Source organism: Urocampus carinirostris, chromosome 5 (assembly GCF_059441175.1).
Source record: "Urocampus carinirostris isolate Australia breed hairy pipefish chromosome 5, RoL_Ucar_1.0, whole genome shotgun sequence".
In the NCBI taxonomy this organism is placed as follows: Eukaryota; Metazoa; Chordata; class Actinopteri; order Syngnathiformes; family Syngnathidae; genus Urocampus; species Urocampus carinirostris.
The window spans coordinates 1,927,719-1,950,492 of NC_142353.1; the positions used below are offsets into that span (position 1 = coordinate 1,927,719).

The 22,774-nt window shown below is 40.1% G+C and overlaps 1 protein-coding gene across 6 annotated transcripts in view; it reads right to left on the bottom strand.

The window, feature by feature from the left end:
- Positions 1-22,774, bottom strand: part of LOC148364953 (tetratricopeptide repeat protein 28-like) — a 298,161-nt gene that overhangs the window by 89,356 nt on the left and 186,031 nt on the right. For all 6 annotated transcript variants that reach the window (XM_088335313.1, XM_088335309.1, XM_088335310.1 and 3 more), the window contains 3 exons: positions 9,769-10,565; positions 5,315-5,859; positions 291-814 (listed from right to left, as the gene is read on the bottom strand). In XM_088335313.1, the coding sequence (XP_088191439.1) occupies positions 291-814; positions 5,315-5,859; positions 9,769-10,565 (1,866 nt within the window). The remainder of the gene's footprint in view (positions 1-290; positions 815-5,314; positions 5,860-9,768; positions 10,566-22,774) is intronic.

A 22,774-nucleotide genomic window follows, 5' to 3' on the forward strand; every position in this document is an offset into this window, starting at 1 on the left:
ATCTCGAGGTAAGTTTAACCCTTTGGGGGCTTTTAAGAAGGTGCGACGCTACTTTAAGAATTTTGACTTTTCACGAGTGATTCTGGTCCCCATTACCTGCGAAAACCTAGGAATCTTTGTCCTAAATAAATAATAAATAAATAAATAATGATAATAAACTTATATTATATTCCATATTCTACTTGCAGAATCACAATTATTAAGGATCGTGATATGAATTTAATCAGCGCCTTAATATCGTGATACAATTGAATCATGACAAAACATATACTCCCACTCCTACCACTCACCTTCCTGGAGGTACATCACAGCTTGCGAATAGTTCTGCAGTGCGTGGTGCGTTCTTCCCAAACTGCCATAGGCGAGCGTCTTGGCAGCCAAGTCATTGGTCTGCGCCGCCACGCTCAGATGCTGTTCTTGGAACACGACCGCCCTTTCATAGTTCCCCAGAGATTCGTAGGTCAGGCCCAGGTTGCCATAGGCGCGGGCCTGCCGAGCGCTGGTCTCAGCTTCCTCTGCAATCTCCAGGTCGCTCTGGTGGCATCGCAGAGCTGTTTCGTACTCTCCCATTGCTTGGTAAACAGCGCCCAGGCCGCAACTGGCGTCGCCCTCAAGAAGCCGATCTTGGGTGTCGCGAGCGATGACCAGTTGGCGTTCCAGACAAGAAATAGCTTGCTCGTAATTGGCCAACTGGCTATGGAGCGCGCCAAGCTCGCCGTAGGCCTGAGCCTTGATGCCGCACTTGCCCAGCTCGTGGGCCACCACCAGACGCTTCTCAAAGCACACCAGTGACTGTTGGAGATTTCCCATGGCCCTAAGAAAAGAAAAAAGACTCAGAAATGAACAACCAACCAATTAATGCAGGGCACGAGGACCCTTTTTGAGTTAACCCCTTAAAGTTCCTGTAAAATTCACCTGAAATTCTAGTCAAAGAAGTATCAGAAGTAAATTGAATGTTGTTCTTGAATGGTTTTAGTCTATTTTATATGGATAAGTCTCTGAAATTTTTCCCAGACTTAAAATAATCACTGCAAATGGTACTAAAATGGAGTAATCTGAGCAGGCACTCAAAGAAATAGGTTTTTATTATTGAGTGAATTTTTTTTGCAATCAAACGTCTGTAGATGAGTGTAGATGGGCATCTTCGCTGAAAAACAGGTGAGACAATAGCTTGAAGCCCTCTCACAATTCTGAAAAAACGAATATTGTATTTTACACACTAATGGTAGGTCTAGGCGCTCCTAAAAGTGGTAATTTGGAGACGACCAGTTTACAGCCCTAAAAACATTTGTGTGATGGTGCATTTTAATTTGGCCAATTTTGAGACGTTGCAAAGAATTGTACATGACTTCTCTTTCCAGAAGTTAAATCACTGATTGTTCACAGTTGATTGTAATAATTGTGCGTAAAAATTGATCGTCGTTGCATTTGCGCACGCCTATTTTTGTCTCTGATTTTAATACAGCTACTAAAATGTGGAAAATAACGTTGTATTTTACCCTATTTTAGGGGAAAGTCTCGCCGTTTGCAAAAGCGGCTATTTGAAGACAACAAGTTTACAGAAATTAATTATTTTTATTTTACTTTAGAAAAGTTTTTGAAAAAGTGGTAAAATGTTTCAGAAGTAATTCAATAATTGTACACACTTTCACGTAATAATGGTGCGTAAAAATGAATTAAACTGTGGGAAGTTTTCAAGATCATCATTTAAATCATTCCACAAATTAATACATTTTTAAGTGCCACGATGGCTTTTCAATGCTGTAAGAGAATAATTGACTTTGAAGTTAGATTGGAAAGCTTAAACCCTTGGGAACAATTTTGACAAGGTACCAGGGTAAAGCTTCAAACTATTGTCACACATATTTTCCAGCTAAGATGACCATACTACACTCATCTGCAGGGCATTAATTGCAAAAAAAACATCCAGGCAAGCATAAAAACCTATTTCTGTGTGTTCCAACTTAGATTACTCAATGTTAGTGGCTCTAACAGGGATTCCGTTTGTTTGGAGGAACACTTAAGAGTGTTACCTTTCAAAAAAGATGAAAACCGTCCATATATTCAAAACGGTTCAAGATTATCATTCAATTTACTTTGGTTGCGTCTAGGATTGTGATTTTAGGCGAATTTTACGGAAACAGTAAGGGGTTAATTTCCAGGAAAATCCTTATCTTTCATGGAAGTCCCCAAAGTCGCTGTTTGACGCTTAAAACATATTGAACCGGGTGCTTTAAGCTTGCTGTCTTGCTGTGCTGTCTCTTAGGAAGTAGAGACAGAGAGGAGAGGATCCCCAGTCCCCTCGCTCCCTCCACTTACGACACACAGCGGACAATGGTGGGAGAATACTTTTACCTCTCACAAGGAGAGGCCCCCTCACCACAGGACCCCCCCCCCCTTTATTTTCCCTGTTAATGTATGTGTTTGTCTTGCTGTCGGTCACCCCTCTTGAGGGATATGACCAAGGTAGATAGATAGATATAGCTTTAAGCTTAAATGGGTTGATAGGTTTTCAGACCTTTCAAATATTAACTGACACTTTTAGTGTCAGTGATATGTCAGTTCAAAGGGTTACATGTACGTATGAGACATAAACTCTTCAGAGTAATTAATTTGACGTGATAACATAAGTACTTGACTGAGTGAGGGATTTTTTAAGGGTTATTGTTCTATCTTCTTTATTCATTATCCATTATCGGTCAGTTCATAATACGCTACAAAGCCTAGGAGCCGGGACTCTTACTCTCAGCCAAAAGGCCAAGCTAAGGTCCTAGCCTTAAAGCCTTGCAGCGATCATTGCGAATGCACCGTTCCCGGAGGTACTGCAATACCGGGCCGGCGTTGGAAGATGAGAAGGCTTTATAAGAGATAACTTTTAATTCCCTTTGACCGTGCACAATTCTATTACTGCAGTGTGTGATTGCGCTGACAGCGCAAATGAAGAAAATAATTTGCCAGATGAGTACTTCTATTCTTTGCATATATATTTCCTCCACGACTTCATGATTGGAAAGACTTTAGAATTTATGATTGCACTTGTTTCTTTGGCACATTAAGGCAATAAAAATAGATTAGCAGAGTTTTTCTTGAAAGCAGTGATTTTTGGGACGTCAAAACTGCTTACCCGGTAATTGCAGATTTGATAAGGTTCAGTTATGTTCTTTACTCTTCAGGGAGTTGTCTATCAGGATCAGTTTTTGTATCAGTGTTAAGGATAAAAATATAAGAAATATGTGATCAATAATTTCTATAACTCAGTTATAATGTATTCACTAAATACAATTGCAGTATGTTCCATAACAAAATCCCTAATTTTTTCAAAAGTTGCCTATTCCTACAATTTAAAATTCGGAGAAAGTTGTACATAAAAACAGTTTCTGTAATTTTACAAATTCGCATAGAAGACTACACTCTAAGTCAGGTGCCTCAAACTCGCTGGCTCGGGGGGCAGATTGGGGCCTGCCGGGTAATAGTTTGAGGCCCCTGCTTTAATATTAAAGTCTGAAGGACAGTGTGAAATATTTCAATCAATAAAAAACAAATACGTAGTTATTCAATAAGATAAGCAAACATACATGCACTATGAAATGAACGTCAATGTTTTAAAATACTCATTAGGTAGCAAAATCATTTTGCACTTCTTTACATAACATTAGCCTCAATTTCATGAAGCTGACATAATTATCGGCCATCTTACAGCTTTTGTCCTTGTTATGACCCAGATGTACTCTTCTTTCTCTTCTCTCTTTTTTCATCAATTTCTATTTTCCCCTTCTTATTTTCTCTTTGTCTGTTCCACATCGTTTTTCTTTTTCCTCTTTTTGTCTTTTCCTTTTTTTGGGGGCAAACGGCGGGGCAAGAAAAGAAAACTGCTGTAGTTTGTTCACTTAAAGTCTCTGTAGATTGTCTTCTTTCTTTCTAGGACATATTTTTGGTTGCACGATAAAATAAAGCAACTAGTGGTCGAAATAAGACACACTGTCCCTTTAATGTAAGTGAGCCCACGCAAATTATGGATTCATTTATTAGTGATTGATTTATTTTCACATTAATTATTCATTATTATTAATAATTTATGTTTAGTTTCCAATCTTATTTTGTGTAGCATATTGGATTTCTTTTTAATTCAGAAGTTTACTTATTGAAAACCCAATTCGGCCCAGGCTTACTCAGACCCTAGCTCTGGCAGCCCTGAAGTCAATTTGAGTTTGAGACTCTAAAGTTTAGTCTCAAAGTAAAATAATCATTGCAAGTGCTACTAACACAAAGTAATCTGAGGTGGAACACACGTAAATGTAAGGTTGTTATTCTTGCCTGCATTTTGGTTTGAAATCAAATTCCTGCAAGACAGTGTAGGATGGGCATATTAGGTGGAAGACAGGTGAGAAAATAGCCTGCTTTTGGCAGAGAGTGGTGTCATTCAAAAGTTCAGAGGCTAACGGCCATTTTGAAAATACGTTCATGAGTCTTTTTTTTTGGTATATAGAAATTATGTGGGGCAGCACGGCAGCGCAGTGGTTAGCGCGTGTGCAGCACAGTTCTTGGGAACCTCCTGTGTGGGTTCAAATCCAGCTACCGGACCTACTGTGCGGAGTTTGTATGTTCTCCCCGTGCTTGCGTGGGTTTCCTCCGGGCACTCCGGTTTCCTCCCACATTCCAAAGACATGCATTTCAGGTGGATTCGGCCGGTCCAAATTGTCCCTAGGTGTGAATGGGCGAGTGAGTTGTCTGTCCCTGTGTGACCTGCCATTGGCTGGCAACCAGTTCGGGGTGTCCCCTGCCCACTGCCCGATGATTGCTGGGATGGGCTCCAGCACCCCGGCAACCCTACTGAGGATAAGCGGTGTAGCTGATGAGATGAGATGAGAAATTATGTGGCAAAACAAACGGATTACAAGGAATGTCCAACGATGCAGAAATGTTTTTTTTAATCCGTCATCATTATCATGGGGTTTGGAGTAAATATTTTACACGGTTAAATTCATTAGACGGTCCTTGATGTAACAACTCTATGCTTGCAGACATTCAACACATTTTCTGGCTACTATGGGACGTAATTAGATAGCTACGCTGGCTTTATAGTTTTCCAGTATCTTGTTTTCGATTAATCGTGTTTCTGTGATGATTTGATAAGGTCAGCATATCTTGAATCCCAAGAGTTTAAGCTTTCCAATAATATGTAGCATGTAATTTCCTTGACTGGTGACATCGTTCGAACACGTATTTGTTTATCGGAATGTTAAGTGACTGTGACGTATTCCATAACTACGGTCAATGAGATATGTTTAAACCATTTGCATTCACGCAGCCTTACCTGTGTCCATTCCCCAAGCCTCTGTAAGCTTTCTCCTGATCCTGCATACAATTGAGACTCTGAGCTGCGGACAAATATAGGTCATAGTACTTGATAGCTTCCTCAAAGTCGCCAAGAGCCTCGTAACAGTCTCCAAGGTTTCCGTAGGCTCGCCCTCGGTCCATGATGGCTTCATTACCACTCAGTTGCTGGAGAGTAGCAAGCTGTTGCTCCAGATACCCTATTGCTTCCTCCATCACCCCGACGTTCATTTTAGTTATGCCCATGTTCCCGTACACCTGCGCTTCCACCACAGGATCCTTCAAACGTTGCCCCAGTTCCAACTGTTCTTCATAGCTCTTAAAAGCCATGGCGTACTTCCCTAGTGCCATGTAGACTGCTGCCAAGTGACCGTGAGCCTTGCACTCTCCAGACAAGTCCCCAAGCTCTTGGTAGACTTCCAGCTCTTGAGTGTGGTAGCCTAGAGCTTTGTCGTATTTATGCACAAGTCTGTAAGTGGCTCCGAGTGCTGCGTAGGCAGAGGCCTCCATCCTACGTTCCTTTACCTAAAAAGAGAATAATTGAATATCAAAATTAGTGACATACTGGTATCTTTATGTAGCTCAGGGGTCATGAAACCTTTTGACTCAAAAAGCCATGAAAGGAAAATATTTAGATTTTTTTTTTTTTCGGGAAAGAGCCAAATTATCCATCCATTTTCTGTGCCGCTTATTCTCACTAAGGTCACGGGAGTGCTGGAGCTAATCCCAGCCATCTTCTAGCAGTGGGCAGGGGGCACCCTATACTGGTTGCCAGATAGTCGCAGCGCACACAGAGACAGAAAACTCACTCTTTTGCTCATTCACAGCTAGGGACAATTTGGACCCGTCAATAAACCTGACATGCATGTATCTGGAATGTGGGAGAAACAGGAGTGCCCAGAGGAAACCAAAGCAGGCACGGGGAGAACATGCAAACTCTGCACAGGGAGGCTGTGGTAGCTGGAATTGAACCCTGGGCCTCCGCACCATGGTGCTGCGCGCTAACCACCCAGCCTCTGTGCCATTCAATATGGTCATAGACAACATTTGACAAAACCGCTACACGACCTCCAGAAAAAAGCTTATACTTCATTTTATTTCACTGTGTGACACTTGATAATTTTATAAAATCTACTAAACAATCATAATGACAGAGCTTGTGTTCCATATAAATATGCCACTTAAAAATGTTTTTGTCCCGCAGTTACTTAAGCATTTAGGCTCATTTTGACCGTCATTTTTGTTATAAATAATTGATTAAGAGTGCGAGCAAAAGTGTCACAAAATTCTGCAAACAGGGATACCAACTTATTTACCTTTGGCACAGATTGCTGAGAGACAGGAGGGAGTGCTTACACTCTTTGCATTGCTCTACCCGTACCAACAGCTCACCCAATCAAATTGCTCTAGGTAATTTGCTAGAGCCCCTGGGTATTTAAAAATAGTAATGTGGCTTTTCATCATAAAGTGTCTCAAAAATGAACATATACAGTAAAGGATTTCTTAGCCATGTACCAGAGGTAAGATCTTTGGCCCAGGTCCGAACCTGACCCAAACCGGCCCAAAATTCGGACCTGGATCGGGCTCAAAATGTCAATCATTAAGTCGGGCTAGTTAGGCTAATCTCTTGCCTGTTTTTTTATTCTTTTATACGTTTCCCCCCTTCTTGGAGGATCTGCACAGCATGCACTTACTTTTACTCAAGTAATTATTTAGATAATTAAATATTTACCAAACACCAAATCACATTTGTTAAATACATGGATAGATTCTCATTGTCTTCTCTTAATAACTGCCCAAAAATAATACTCAATAATTTGACGAATTTAGTTTTTTGTGCATGAAGCACAATAACTATAATTTATAAAATATCAACTTATCATGTTATTTCTATGTTGTTACTATGTTATTACCTGGGTAATTATCAAAAAATAGGGTTAAATTGACTCATTCAACTAATTAAAAAAAAATAATTTTACAGGTATGCTGTCCTTAGGTTGGAACCCTGGTGCCCGCGGGCACCACGTTGGAGACCCCTGCATTGCACTTTATCTCATTATTACACTATGATTACTTCGTGGGCGGCACGGCAGATGAATGAGAGTTTGCATGTTCTCCCGTGCATGTGTGGGTTTCCTCCCACATTTGAAAAACATGTATGTCAGGTTAATTGGCCAATCCAAATTGTCCCTAGGTGTGAATAAGCGAGTGAGTTGTCTCTGTGTGGCCTGCAACTGTCTGGAAACCAGTTCAGCGTGTTCCCTGCCCACTATCTGAAGAAAGCCGGGATGGGCTCCAGAGCCCCCGCAACCCTACTGAGGATAAGCGGTGCGGATAAGGGACAGTTCAATGGATTACTCCGGGTGTCATTTGTCTCTGGTACCCAATAAAAATAGTCTGATGATGAGATCAAAGCTGATATATTTTAATAAAGCAGCTATATCACTGGTAGGGCAGTGGTCTCAGAAGTGACCTGGAGTTGACTCCTGCTGCAACCTGAGTTTTGTGATTGTGGTCAGCAATATTTCTCAACTGATTATTCATTGTAGAAAAAGGTTTAAACATAGTAGAGAACACAAACCCAAACTGAGTTATTTTTTGGGTATAATGCAAACATGTGACACCTAAGACGATGCACCCCACCTTTAAAACAATCTCAGACAAAAACTACCCAATTGTCATGCACGCAATTGCGGATTATTCTGAGAACCTGCACTGAAAATAGACACGCAATTAAAATAAACTGCTTGGTCTAGAATAGAATAGAATAGAATAGAATAGAATAGAATAGAATATGCCTTTATTGTCATTGTTACAACATGGGATAAATATCAATGTTCCTCGCGTTTATGAATGATATTTAAAAAAAAATCTAAATCCAATTAATCAGAACGTGACTGTTATATGGTGTTACTTTATTGAGTATATGTTTATTTATTTAAAATAGTTACTGCAATGGAATATTGTGTCAAAACGGGCTTAATCGTACAGTATGTTTTCAAAAGAAGTGAAAATTCGGTTTGCATTGTATTATGTTGCCTTATATGAAATGTGTCAAACACATAGCCTGGGGTTCAATTGCGGCCTCCTACACTATTGTTCGTGGCCCGCGAGGGCTTGAAATGTTGGAGCGTATTAAAATAAATGGGTTGAAAGAGAGCATTGACCAGAATACTAGATTTCCAATAATGCCTGACTACGATACAATGAGTGGAATTAAGCGATACATTTTTCCAAAAATATCGAAGAATATTTTATTATATCTGGTTTATAACACTTGATTTTTTGTGTAGTAAGATTTTTTCAATGCCACTGTTTGTGAGTTATACAGTAACTAAGAAATTATTTTACACAAAAGAGTGGTTAAATTTCTAAACATACCATTCAATTAGTTGTTGTTACATTTACAGTAGTGTCGACAACAGTATAAATTCATTCATTCATTCATTCATTATCTGTACCGCTTATCCTCAGTAGGGTCGCGGGGGTGCTGGAGCCCATCCCAGCTATCTTCGGGCAGTGGTCAGGGGACACCCTGAACTGGTTGCCAGTCAGCCGCAGGGCACACAGGGACAGACAATTCACTCACTCATTCACACCTAGGGACAATTTGGACCGGGCCAATTAACCTGACATGCATGTTTTTGGAATGTGGAAGGAAACCGGAGTGCCCGGAGGAAACCCACGCAAGCACGGGGAGAACATGCAAACTCACAGGAGGTTCACTCTCACGACCTCAGAACTGTGCCGCACACGCGCTAACCACTGCTCCGCCGTGTTACCAATATAAATTCAATTTGCACAAAAAAAAATCACCAAGATGGTGGCAGTAGTGGGTAGCCATTTGGCCAATTTGGCCTTGGCATTCTGTGAGAATTTTTTTAGCCTACCCCATTTCTGACATGGTGATTGTAAAAAAAAAGAAAATTTACCTTGAGAGCTGCTGAAATCTGAAACAACTGCGTCTCCCTACTTTGCCAAGAGATTTGTTGCTGTTTACAAAGAATATAATATCCAGAGGCACTGCCAGACGAAACATGCTGACTACAATAAGCAAACTGGAAACAAACGCTGAGACAAGGTGAAGCTACTAGAAGCTGTTTTAACGGCACAGCAGCGCTTTTACACGCGATAGTCAAATAAAAATGCTTCTTAGGCGAGCTACGAGGTCGCGACGCTGATAGCCAACAGCCGCAAACCTTTCATGGAGGGTGTTCAAAGAATACCACTGCACGGTCGGCCCTCACACATTTTTAGCCTATCAAATCTGTCCCGCTTTCTGAAAAGTTTGGACACCCCTGCAGTACACTTATGGCCCTTGGTGAAAATGTGTTGCCCCTGCTTTATATCAAGAAACATATAGATCCTTACATCCCTAACTAAAATAAAATTTCAGATTTATTGGACAATATAAAAGTGTGTTTTATTTAGTACCTGATGAGCTAGGGCCAACTGCTGCTCATAAAACTGAATGGCTCCAGCCACATCTTTTTTACAGACAAAAATGTCCCCCAGGTTGCCAAGCGCTCGGAAGCGAGCCTGTGAATTGTTCAGCGACTGGGCGAGCGACAAGAGATATTTCTGACACTCTTCTGCCTTGGCAAAATCTCCCAGGGCCTTGAAGGCCAAACCCAGATTGCAGTAGGCCTTGGCTTGACTTAGTTTGTCGCGAAGGTCTTTGGCCAAAGCCAGGTCCTGCTCGTAATATTTCACAGCGTCCTGGTAGTCACCCAAGCAGTAGTGGGCATAGCCCAAATTGTGACAAACTTTTCCTTCACTTTCCATGTCTTGAAGGTCAGGGGACAAGCGCAGGTACTGTTCGTAATAAGGAACGGCCTGAGGGAATTCCCCACGAGAGCAGTGGAAGTTGCCGAGGTTACCCAGAGCCCGCGCCTCACTCTGGACATCACGGAGCTCGCGAGCAATGTTCAGATGGTTCTGGTAATGTTGCAGGGCCCGATCGTGGGCCCCCAATGATTGGTAAGCTACTGCCAAGTTGCCGTGGGTAGATGCCTGTGAGGCTCGGTCATTGACTTCCATGGAGATCTGAAGCTCCTGGCGATGGTAGCGAACAGCCTGGTCGAAAACCCTGAGAGCGTTGTAGGCGTTTCCCATGTTTCCAAAAGCCCGACCCTGAGCAGCATAGTCGGTGAGCTCCTGAGCAATGGCTAGATGCGTTTTGTGCAGTTTAAGTGCAGTCTCATAGTCGCCTTTCATCTGGTGAATAATACCTGTGAAGACAGAATATTAAAGGTCATCCCAAATTCTAAAACATGCAAAATTTGAGGAAAACAGTACATTGTTTTTGCACAAAATCTATATACAAACCATTCAAATGTTTGAGGTTACTTAGAAATGTCCTCAAAATTCAATCAAGATAGCAAGAAACTCACAATCAGAAATACATCCCATACTTGTGAAATGTGGTAAATGACTTATCTAGCTGCAAATGTCTGCTTTTTTATTAGTCAAAGAGGTGAAGAGTGTTTCAAGCAAAGTTTTATTAGTTTTTTGTGGAGATTGCCTCGGCGTTGTATGGCAGGTGGATGCAGTAATGGTACAACAAAGGGCAAGCCACCACAAAATGTGATAACTGGCTAATAAACACACGGAGAGTCGCCAACGGGGTCTATCCGAGACCAATTTACAAAAGGCAGCCTTGGCAATGAGGCTAACCGGGGACCAACAACAAAACTGGCTACAGCAATAAATACAAAGCCGGCCGGGAATAATCCAAGGGACACGACAAAATCGGTGCTATAGCCAGGCTAGCCAGCCAGACAACACACGGCCGGCAAGCAACGATTGTCAACCGGTTGCAAACAAAAACAGGAAGGCCAGTGGCAGCCCAGACGCTAAAAAAAATCATACCAACCTCCTTTAATGCGCACCCTCCAATTGGTTACAAATCGATATAAAATTTTGTTTCACTTTTTCTCAGCTCAAACTAAGCATTGGAAGTGACATTGTTGAATACGTGCGGCTATGGTTAAAGGTGGGGTGCGGCATTTTAAAACGTAAGTCTGCAACCTTTACTCTAAGCCAGGAAATGACAGCAGAGTAATACATCATGTGTGTGCATTTCTTAGATGGGCGCAATTTAACTCTTCTTCTTCATCTTTTTGGGGGTTTGTTTAACCCAAACAGGCCTGATAAAAGTACGATTAGAGGAGATAGGTGCAATGGAAACTAAAGCATAAGGGCTCTTTGAACTCAGTTTGGCATTTGTCAAAGATGAGGCAAAGATGAGTTGTTGTTGTCCCACCCCAATTTCACTATTATTGGATTCCGGCTAAAATGTGAAATTGACAAAAGTTGCGTTTTCCCCAAGTTGAACATTTTTCAACTCTCTGAAAACCAGCAAAAAAGGTAATAGTGCCTCGTCGCATTGCCGGGGTTTTCAGCAGAGTGTAAGGCTGAGTCCCATTCTTCGCACTTTCACTCGCTATGTGCCCTAGTCACTCGGTTTGCGCGTTCACGTGAAAATGGGGTGTGTCCCGATACTCTCAAGACCGAGGCAGAAGTGCCCTCAAACCATGTCGTAGCCACTTCAAGACCGAGGGGGCTCTCGACCTCCCTTGGCAGCGAAGTGACTACCCAGAAGGCTTTGCGAATTCTCAATATCAACAAACATGCCCGGAAAGGAACCGCACAAATGTAAGTAGTTTTCCACAACCACGCATGTATTTGCAACAAAATGTATTGAGATATCTTAGTTGGACGTAAATGCAATAGAAAATCGTATTTTCGCGTTAAAACATGAACATTGCAAAATCGCTACTTTACGAAGTGCACAAATCTACCAAGGGAGCTGCCAAAAAATAATCTTCACGCTACAAACTGTAAAGTAGGATAACTGTGCAGAAAATCACGGTTCAGCCCATCCCTGTTTTTATCTTAAACGAGTCGTGCTTTTACATGTAAATGGCCAGTCGCTAAAGGAGCATAGTCAGAATAACGTTCTGGACATACGCGCTTGTTTACTGCACACAATTTCGGGTGTCGTGTTTTATTTACAATATGATTATTTCATGTGAGATCAGAATGCATTAGTTTTCATCATGCATTATGAGTAATGTCTCCGAATTTCACGTGGAAATACAGTTGAAACAAATTACTATCACACAGTCCACTGCCTTCTCTGTAAACACATATTAAGTAAACTAATTACCTTTTCAAAATGTTGTCCAAATGTGGAGACAATTCTAAAGCATATGTGATGCTGGCCAATAGAAGGCTCTTACAGCCATAAGAATAACATGTCAAATTTGTGTATATATTCACTATCAAATAATTATCCAGAACACATCCTATAATTTCTCACATCAACTTGTTGAGCATCCTATACACAGTTGTTTTTGTGCAATACACAAGCATTAAGTAATTCTTGTTTTTTCCACCCAACCTAAAGGCCAATGTAGAACGTCCCGTGGAAGAGCTGGCCACCATCACAGCTACCACGCCATCCACACCGACGGGCACGTCGTTGGCATCTTCTAATCCGGCGCCAAACCCCAAATCACCCAGAAAAAAAAGGAAGCACGATACACTCCTTGACTTTTTGAAAGCGGAGTCTGCCGGAGTGAGGAAAAGGCTCGAGGAAACTGTGGCCAAAACTGAGCGGTTCCCGTCCTTTTTGGGAAGCTCGTGGACAAATTTCCAGAACAGTGACATCCCTGCAATGTTTCCCTTTGTTTTATAAAAGGAAAATATTTTATTTTATTAAGAACTCAATGAAGTTCCAGTTTGTGTTTTCCAGCTTTATGGAAGTATTGGTATATTTTTGTTACAATTTGTGACATATTATTTATTTACTATTATGTATTTCGGCCCAATGTGATTTTGTTTTTCTGAAAGTAAACTATTATTTAAACTGGAGTGATTTGTAGTTGTTTTCTGTCCAACAGTCACATAGTTCACACACAGTATCTCACATCATTATGAAATAAACCACCAAGGTGTTACTCAAAATAAAGATGTTTATTGAATAGTAATGCAGAAAAGCACGGAATGCAAATGTGGGTCTGACTTCCAAAGCCTAAAACATGGCTTTTGGGCAATTTATTCCATATTAACTGTGGACAATTCTGTGTATCGTGGACCTGGGAACCCTGAAGACCCGTGACACCACACGGTAGGACAGACCGTGGGCCAGCCAGTATAGGCCCTCCAGCCATGGCCCTGTTCCCTCTTTAGCAGCTCCTGCAGGGCCCACATGACCTTCTTGCTCAACCTTAAGTCCTGAATGAGTTTTGACTTCACATCGAACCATAAGCACAGGATGGGAACATTCCTGTCCAACCTGTCCACGCTTATGGGACAGCCACTCTGGAACACAATAGATAACAGACAATTTAGACATAAATGTGGGCATAGATGATGTAAGCATCATGAAAACATGTTGAAATGAGCTTTTTTATATCCAATGACAACTCTTTTGAATTAAATTCCTTATGAACCAAGGTTTTTGGGTCGTACAGGGAAGTTTGGTGACGATATTATGTCAGCTTAAGGGTCAGGTGGACTGTTCTTGTGTTTGTTTACTTTTCATCATGTCACACACTAAAGACCCCTACTATATGTCATAAAATGGCATTAAGATACTAATAAGTAGATTGCCATTTATGTCTACACAAACATAAGGTATTATGTGAACGTGCATTGTATGTTAACTTTTACTGTATTTGACCGAACGGGTCATTTTTTTAATGAGTGTACGTACCTTGTAAAGATGAATCAGCACTACATAGCGCCGAAGCTGTCTTCAGTATAGCACATTTCTCCTCCGTTTATTGGAGACACGGAAAAGATGATGAGCTTTCAGGCAATCGGTAATAACACAGCAGTAGCGGGCATTTTTAACATTGCACGAACTCTCCAACTGACACACTACGAGTTGAGACTCGAGTTGTTTACATGTGACGTAGACCAATACGTCACTGAGGTCTACAGCCAATTAATATTACCGCCATCTCCTGGACAGGGGTGGAACCTTGCAAGTCTTGTCCAAACCTTTTCCGCTTTGCACTTCACTCGCGGAGGGCACTCCTCTTCGAGGGACCTCACTGGAGGGTCCTCAGGGCCGAGTGAGAGAAATGGGATTGGGCCTAAAACTGCATTGCTCTGAGTAGAAGAACGCTTCAGTGGATTTGAGCGCTAACTTCAGCCCATAAATTTCGCATAACAACAACCTCCTACAAACCATTGAAGAACTACCATCCTGTCGTATCAGCAATCACAGAAGCAGTGGGAATGATATTCAATACTGTAATTTACCAAATCATGGATATGATTATTAAGTTTAGTTAAATTCAAAACTTATATCTCAAATTGTGTTTGTTTGAAAACTAACACAATACATTGAATAGTACAGTACTGGCATCAGAACAACATTAGTTTTTGTTAGTCTGATTAGATGACGAGCATATGTTTGTTTGCATTAAACTCCGATCGCGTTTACCAGGCTTGGTGGGTGTGACTTGTTTAGTGTATCATTGCATTTTATAACTAGTGTATTTAGTTTTCAATGGTTTACAATGGCACACATTTTCATTTAGCTAGCTTCTTCATTCTGGTCTAAAAATGCACCAGATCGATGTGTTTGGATTTAAAATGTACAAAATTTCCTCCCCGCACCCCCCTGGACCACATCCTCACATACATGTATATCATAATGACGTGTTTTTCTTTTTTTGCTGGAGTTGGCGATGATTCTGAGTAGCTAAGGTTGATGGAAAACTCAGAAAACTATTTTAAGTTTAGATAAGTATGTAAAAACAATAAATAATTTAGAAGCTGGTGCCGGATGTGTTAAAAATAAAGTGTGATCGGATTAAAAAAAAAAAACAGCCATAACCAAATACAGGCACGCATTCTCAAGGGATTGTAAAAACACATTATAGCATATCTAACGAATCTGGGCTCTTGTTGTCTTGTTGTGACTTGCCTTTCACTTTTATCTCGAGTCAGATTTCAGTAGTGAACAGCAAGTAACTGTGACACTGCATAATAAGTCAGGAAACAAGGAAAGTAAAAGTTACAAATCTTTTTGCCCACCACACTATTTGACCATGGTGGCTATGCTGATTTGGAGACAGGCTAAAGCAGCGGTCTCCATCACAATAGAGTTGGGGGCCGCTGACGTATTTCAGTGACTGGTGACATCGTACAGATACGTATTTATGTATCAAACATTACTTCTGGCAGTATGCATTACATATTTCAAGTTTGTTTATCCACTAAAATAGTTCTCTTAGTTTTCAAATCTTGAGTAATTCCTTCCGTCTTTCTAGAGAAGCATGTTAAGATTCACTGCGGAGGCAGCTTGGAGAGGCCCGACAGCTGTCAATGTCACCCCAAGGTTAGGGCTGCCTCAAGGAACTGAGAATGTAATGCCTCCCCATGCATTGCCGGCAAAAATTGCTCCTTGCTGTTAACTTATAACGGATCTTGTAAGCAGCAGAGGAGAGTGTGGATATAGTCCGTCAGGTCATTAGCATAGGGTGCAGCCCCCCTGCATGGTAAAGGGATTGCAGTAAATAAAACCATACACCTACCAGTCAAAACCCCCTTGGTATGCTGCCAAAATCAATACTATGCCTTTAAATTGCTTTTCTAATAAAATAATCCAGACCAGTATGAGTAAAACAGCTTGTATGAAGCACACTGGGTTGTAAAACAAATAAAAATGCTTTTTCCAAATGTCTGCACACTTGGAGTGAAATCTTCATAAACACAATCGGATTCTATATTCCAGGGGTCAGCTACTTACTAGTGCAAAGGGCACTCAGTTTGATATACATTTCTAAAATAAAAACTTATCTTGTTCGACATAATATATTGTTAATCATTGGAAGTAGAAAGAAGAGAGAAAAAAGACAGAAAGAAACAAAGAAAGATAAAGAAAAACAAGAATAGAAAGAAAGAGATAAATGAAATGAAATGATCTGCATTTATATAGCGCTTTTCAAGTCAATGAGCTCCACATTTCCCAATAGCGGCCTTGCAGCCATGTAAGGCGCTAACCTGCTTATTGGGGGTATTAGGGGTTCAGTGTCTTACCCAAGGACACTTCGACATGTAACATTGACGAGCCGGGATTCAAAATGGGATCCCTTGAGCCCAAGACGAGCGCTCTACCTCCTGAGCTACTGCCGCCCAGATAGACATAGAGCAAAAGAAAGAGAAAGAGAGAAATAAAAAGCGAGAGTTGGATAAAAAAGAGAAAGAAAAAGAGAAAGAAAGTGAGAAAGAGTAAAATGATGGGAGAAAGAAAGAGAGTAGGAAAATAAGGAAAGAGATAGAGAGAGAGAGAGAGAGAGAGAGAGAGAGAAAGAATAGAAAAGAATACACCTTTATTGTCATTGTTACAAAATGGGTTAACATATTGTGAAAAGTAAAGGAAACAGGCAGGGTTTATAATTTCCATGGCAATGTTTGAGAAGAGAAGAGAAAAGAACAGAAGAGACGAGAAGAGTCGAGAAGAGAAAGAGAACAGAAGAGAACAGAAGAGAATAGAACAGAAGAGAACGAAGAGAAGAGAACAGAAGAGAAGCGATAAGTAGGATGTAGAGTAAATTTGACTTAGTCAACAACATTCAAAATTTTACCACATAATCACAATGACCGAACACGGGTGAGGAATATTTTCGGAACAGGTCCGCAAGTACCATAACTTTTCCCCAGGTAGGAGACCCCTGCTATATTCCATTGCCATGAAATCCATTTTAAGGGCCATACATTTTTCTTAAAGCAGAGACATGCATGGCAATGTGTTGTCATTTTCTATTACAGAGCCAGCTGTATATTGAGGAAAAGCTGCAGTGACGACTTTGAGGGATACAGCTGGAATTTCCCAGTAAATCACCTTCTTTGCTTCAGAGGCTACAGAGGCCCCTTACACTGTGTTAAGAGGATTTTAAACAATGGTGTTTCCGCTTGGTAAGGAATATATTAGGATGCAATGGGGTAAAAAACCATCTGGGGATCAACAGTGTTCCAAACTGTTTTCAAAACAAAGTGTTTCGAAATCCTTCATGAGAATTTTTTTTTAAATATACATTTAAGACAAGAATTGTGGCGTTGGTGATTCCTTTCTTGTTTGCTTTCGCCAAACAGACCCAATTATTGGGATTTGAACAAAATAACACAATTTTTTGTGGTTGTTGTCATCGAACAAGACAATTGTTGAGGTTTGAATTAAAATGCAGTATGCAAGTATTTAGTTGGTTTTAAATAAATAGCCCGGTATTTGGGTTATTAAAAAAATAGATATATTATTTTGAACACAAATTCATTTCTGTAGAGTTGGTATGTGAAAAGCATGCCACATTCAGGGATTGTTTTACACACAATAACTGGTTTGGTGGGTTCTTTCTTTTAATGACCCAATCTTTTAGGTTCGGAACATCCATCCATTATCTGCACCGCTTATCCTCAGTAGGTTCGCGGGGGTGCTGGAGCTCATCCCAGCCATCCTCGGGCAGTGGGCGGGAGACACCCTGAACTGGTCGCCAGTTGTTGCAGGGCACACAGGGACAGACAATTCGCTCGCTCATTCAGGTTAGGAACAAAGGATTAAATTTTTGTGGGGGTTAAAAACCCTTTTTTTTCTCAAGTTTGGTTTAAACAAAGGTATTTTGTGTAATGCAACTACCTAATGACCGATTGTATTTTGTTAAATTGAACAACGCAAACCACATTTTGTGAGGTTTCTTGTTTGGGAGTTGCTACGAACAAGATTTTGGGGAGTTTAAAACAAAATGCTTTTTTATTTTAAATGGGTGTACAGACTATTAACACCAGCCTTTTTGAAGCTGACAGCTACGTTCTGTTACTTATTGGCGCGGACGACTGCCATTTCAATATACATTTCTAAAATAGCAACTTAATTTCTTACTTTGTTGTTATATTATTACCAGCTCGTAAATATGAAAAGTTAAGACAACCACTAAAACATCAAGTCAGTTAGAAATCAAATATACTAGAAGATCGCACTGAACCATCACTGGGGAGCTATTCTTAGACCATGCCCGCAAGCTACTCAGGTGTTCTTAGGTTGCTTCCTGGTGTCCTCTATATTACAATTATTTAATTTTCTTGATGTAAAAAAAACAAACTCAGACTGCCGGCAAGAACTACATGATACTTTGAAAACACTGTCCTTATTTGCATGAAAGAGAATTGTGAATTTGATGAAGATGAGCATACATGGCCATTCCAAGTTAAACAAATGAAAATAATAAATGCTGTGTCTATTTTCCCTTTTGTAAAAGATCAGGTATAATATTTTCTCCAACTTTGCAGAAAAAAAAAATCCCCATATTTTCCCGACTTACAAAATGTCAGCTATGGGCTCCAGCCTATGATCCTGAATACAAGTTCTAGCAATAAACGGATGTGAAGGTCTTTGTACTCTAAGATCACATCATGTCTCCATGAAAGGAAATGAGAGGTTGCTAATATTTATACAGATCCCAATAAAATGCTAAAGATATCATCAAATCCAGGTAAATGTCTTTTTGTCTGAATTTGCTTAGCTCCTTCTTGCCTTCAATTTATCCTGTCTGAGCCAATAGTCTGGACAAATTCCTTTGTAAAGTCTTCTATTTCTTTCTCCCTTCCCTTAGTCTAACTAATTTTTTTCTACATCCAAAAGGCTTAGGCTCCGAAATGAGTACGGTAATCTCTATACTTCATGCTCAAGGCAAGTCTAGGTTTGTTTGGATTCTAACCCATTCTTCATTGCTGGTCTGAAAATAGTCACATACACTTGCATTTATTCTCTTAAGGCCGTCTGATACCAAGTTTATCATGCAGATTTGAGCACAGAATGATATTTAAAGTCAATTATGACATGGAAAGCATGAAAATGTTGCTCATGCATTTATAAAATTTATCATAATGACATCACGGTCAGGTGACAGTCAACAAATAAGATCCTAAGATAAGAACATTATGCTGCACAATGAGTTGACCGGGTGCTACGGCTGAGGTATTTTTTTCCAAGTGAGGAAATTCAATGTTGAAGTCACTGCAAGTCATGCTTGTTTTTGTTTTTTTCTTCACAAAAATGAGTCAGAGGGTACACAGGAACACAGAGTATCTATCAGTGCGAGTTATTTTTTTCTACATTTTAAAGTGAAAACTCCCTGTTGTTGTTTGCTGCCTTTTGGATGAATTTGAAAAAGAGGGGAAAAAAGTTTATTTAGCAAGGGTTTTGGGGGGCATTTGTTTTTGAACTATGGATTTTATGCATTCTTATAAGGGTCATTTTAGGTCATTAAAGCTGAAGTGTGACTTGCTCGTCTCTGTATTTATTTATTTTTTGTTAGATTTTTTTTAATGTAACATGAAAATGTGAAGACGAGGGTGAGTGAAAGGTGCAAGGCAATGGGTGTTCTGAACAGATTGTTCAAATGGAAAGATCTGCGAATGGACGCATAGCAAGGATTGTATGAAGGTGTGGTCTTACCAACAGTAATGTATGACTCAGTGGCGTGGGGTTTGAGAGTAAATGAGGGTAATAGGTTCAATGTCTTTGAATTTAGATGTTTGCATAGTATGTGTGCAGTGACACAACCTGCTAGGTTTAGGAATGAGGAAGTAAGGAGAAGCGGGTGTGGTGCGGTGAGAAAGTTTGCTGAGAGGGTTAATAAAAATGTTCTGAGGTGGTTTGGACATATGAAAAGAATAGATGAAGGCTGTTTGACTAAGATTATATGTAGTGCAGAAGTGGTGGGAAATAGAATGAGAGGAAGGCCTAAATATGGTTGGATGCATGGGATGAAACATGCTCTGGATATGAGGTTGGTTAATTTAATGGTTGCAAGAGTGTCTGCTAGGAATAGATGTGAATGGTAAAATATAGTTAAGAATGACTGCAATTTACGCATATGATGTGGATGGGGTAAACCAGTGTAAACTGTTGGGTCTCTGTGCTGATAACACAATAATTTCATTATATCATTATATGATATAATGAAATTGTGAATGAGTTTAATTGCTGTTAAAAATGTCGACAAAAATTGTTCAAACCTCATATTGTTAGAACATGATATAATGAAATTGTGAATATGTTTAATTGCTGTTAAAAGTGTCGATAAAAATTGTTCAAACCTCAAATTGTTTATTTGTTGTTAAAAGTGTCAATAAAAATTGTTCAAACTCAAAACTCAAACTCTGTGCTGATAAAGGGTTAGACAGCACACCTCACCCTTTGTTGTGCTGTGGGCTTAATGTTCAATTCCAGGTTGGGAACAGCAATGGGGAATTATTGTTTGGTGAATGTGAGTGTGTTCTTGACTCTAGGCACCTCCCACTAGGAGCTTATACCTTCAGTATTTAGAAATATAAAATAGCATGAGAATTGTGAAAATATGAGAACGCCTGCTTCCAGTCAACACCAAACACTCCCTAAACGCCAGAAAGGATGAATGAAGATGAGTTTATTTGAGCGCATCCAAGAAGTGCGCGTTTTTGCACGTACATCATGACAAGTTGACAGACGCTGCAATGATGACACAAGGCAGGAAATGGCAGCAGTAGTAAAAAGTTAAAAAATGCCATAGAAAATTCTTTAAGCCTAACTGCAGCTTGAGTCTTCTCTAGAAATAACTGTAAAATGTTTAAACCACAAATGAACTGAAAGGAAGATATATGTTTATCAGTGCAGTCAATATTAAAAAGATTGGCACCTTGTTCTTAGGTCTGTAAAGGAAAATGGAAGAATACTATTTTAAAATTGTATCAAAAGTACTCAAACTCATTTAACCTGGGCACCCCAGGAGCTAGGGTCTGAGGGAGTTTGGGCCAAACCAAGTTTTTCACAAACCTTTATAATATCAATTTTTAAAAAAACATTTTCTACACAAAATAAGTGTAAAGATAAAAGAAGAATTTATATGAAAATCCATCAATCAGTAATATATCATATAATGTGCTAGGGTTGCACTTTAAGGGACAGTGTGTATTAGTCAGTGTCTACTAGAGGTAAAAATGTCACTCGTTAAAAAAAGAATATTAATTTAAATAGTTAGCAAAAATACATTAACAATCATTAGGATGTGCATTTTTAAAAATACTGCTAGGTGAAGATATTCATTTTATACACCATGAGCCTCACTTATAGGAGCTGACATAATTGTCCACCATCCTGCTTCAAATGGTACACAAAAAATAAATACTTCTGGTTTTTAACACTCATAATAAGTTGTACAACAGAAAACTACGACATGTAGTGCAGGGGTGACCAACTCGGTCTACAAAAGCAGTATGTCCTGCATGATTTAGGAGTTTCTCTGCTCCAACTCAGGTGATGCAAATTTTGAGCTCGTTAGCAAGCTGTGTGGGAGGGAGCTTGATAATGATCCAGGTGATTGGAATTACCCGTATTGGACATTCCAAAAACATGATACGGCTCTTGACGACCAGGTTGGCCACTTCTGATGTTGTGGTCAAATAATACACAATGTCCCTGTAACTTTCTTTTAACAGTGGGGGCCTCAAACTATCCCCCTGAGAACCACAAATGGCCCCTGGGTCGCAATTCTGAGATCACTGCTTGAAAAGGAAAAACAAGATAAAAACTATTAGGGTAATAGGCAGAAAATAAATATTTACAATGAAGTTCTTAGCGACAGTTATAATAAAAGTGCAATGTTCGTGAATGAAAAATGGTAGTGCATTGTAACCATATTGTAATGAAAAGAAACATTTAGGACCAACAATAAAAGAAAAACGCCCAAATAAATTGCAAGATATGTTTTCACAGTTTTGTACTCTTGTTTAGGGTTGTGATGGCCCTGGAAAAATGCGTCTCTTAGCCTTTTTGTAATTGTTTTAAAGGGACCTGTAGCACCTACCAAAGGGCAACAGGTAGAAGAGGTGGTGGCCGGTGTGGGAAGTGTATTTCATATTGTTGACTGCTCGGCTATGTTATCACAAGCCGGCAATGTCCTCTAGCCAGGGCTTTTTAAATAAGCACACTTGTATGCTTGTCTGTGGATAAGCGGTGCAGATATTGGATGGATGGATGGATGGATGGATGAATAGAACAGTAAAGCACGCAGCATTTGCACCTTGTATGCAAGCAAAAAGCACCCGCACCCTATCGTGCAGTACTCACTCTGTAGTGTTAAATACAGAAATAGAAACAACTACGGCGACTGCTGCTAGCCCTATGGTCGTGAAAATACAGTAGTTGAATATGAGAGAGTGGTGCACACGTTTCTATTTTATATACTAGCATCAACTACATAGCTACATCAGTCCTTTCACAGATATGGGATACCTCTGCCTCGCGGGCAAGTCAGACAATTATTGAATAATATATGAGACTGGAATGCAAAATGTTCTATCTTTAATAGGTCAGAGTCTGCTGAGCTAAGTCCGCTTGTACCGCTGGGCACTGCTGTTTAATATTAAAGAATGGCAATCTCCA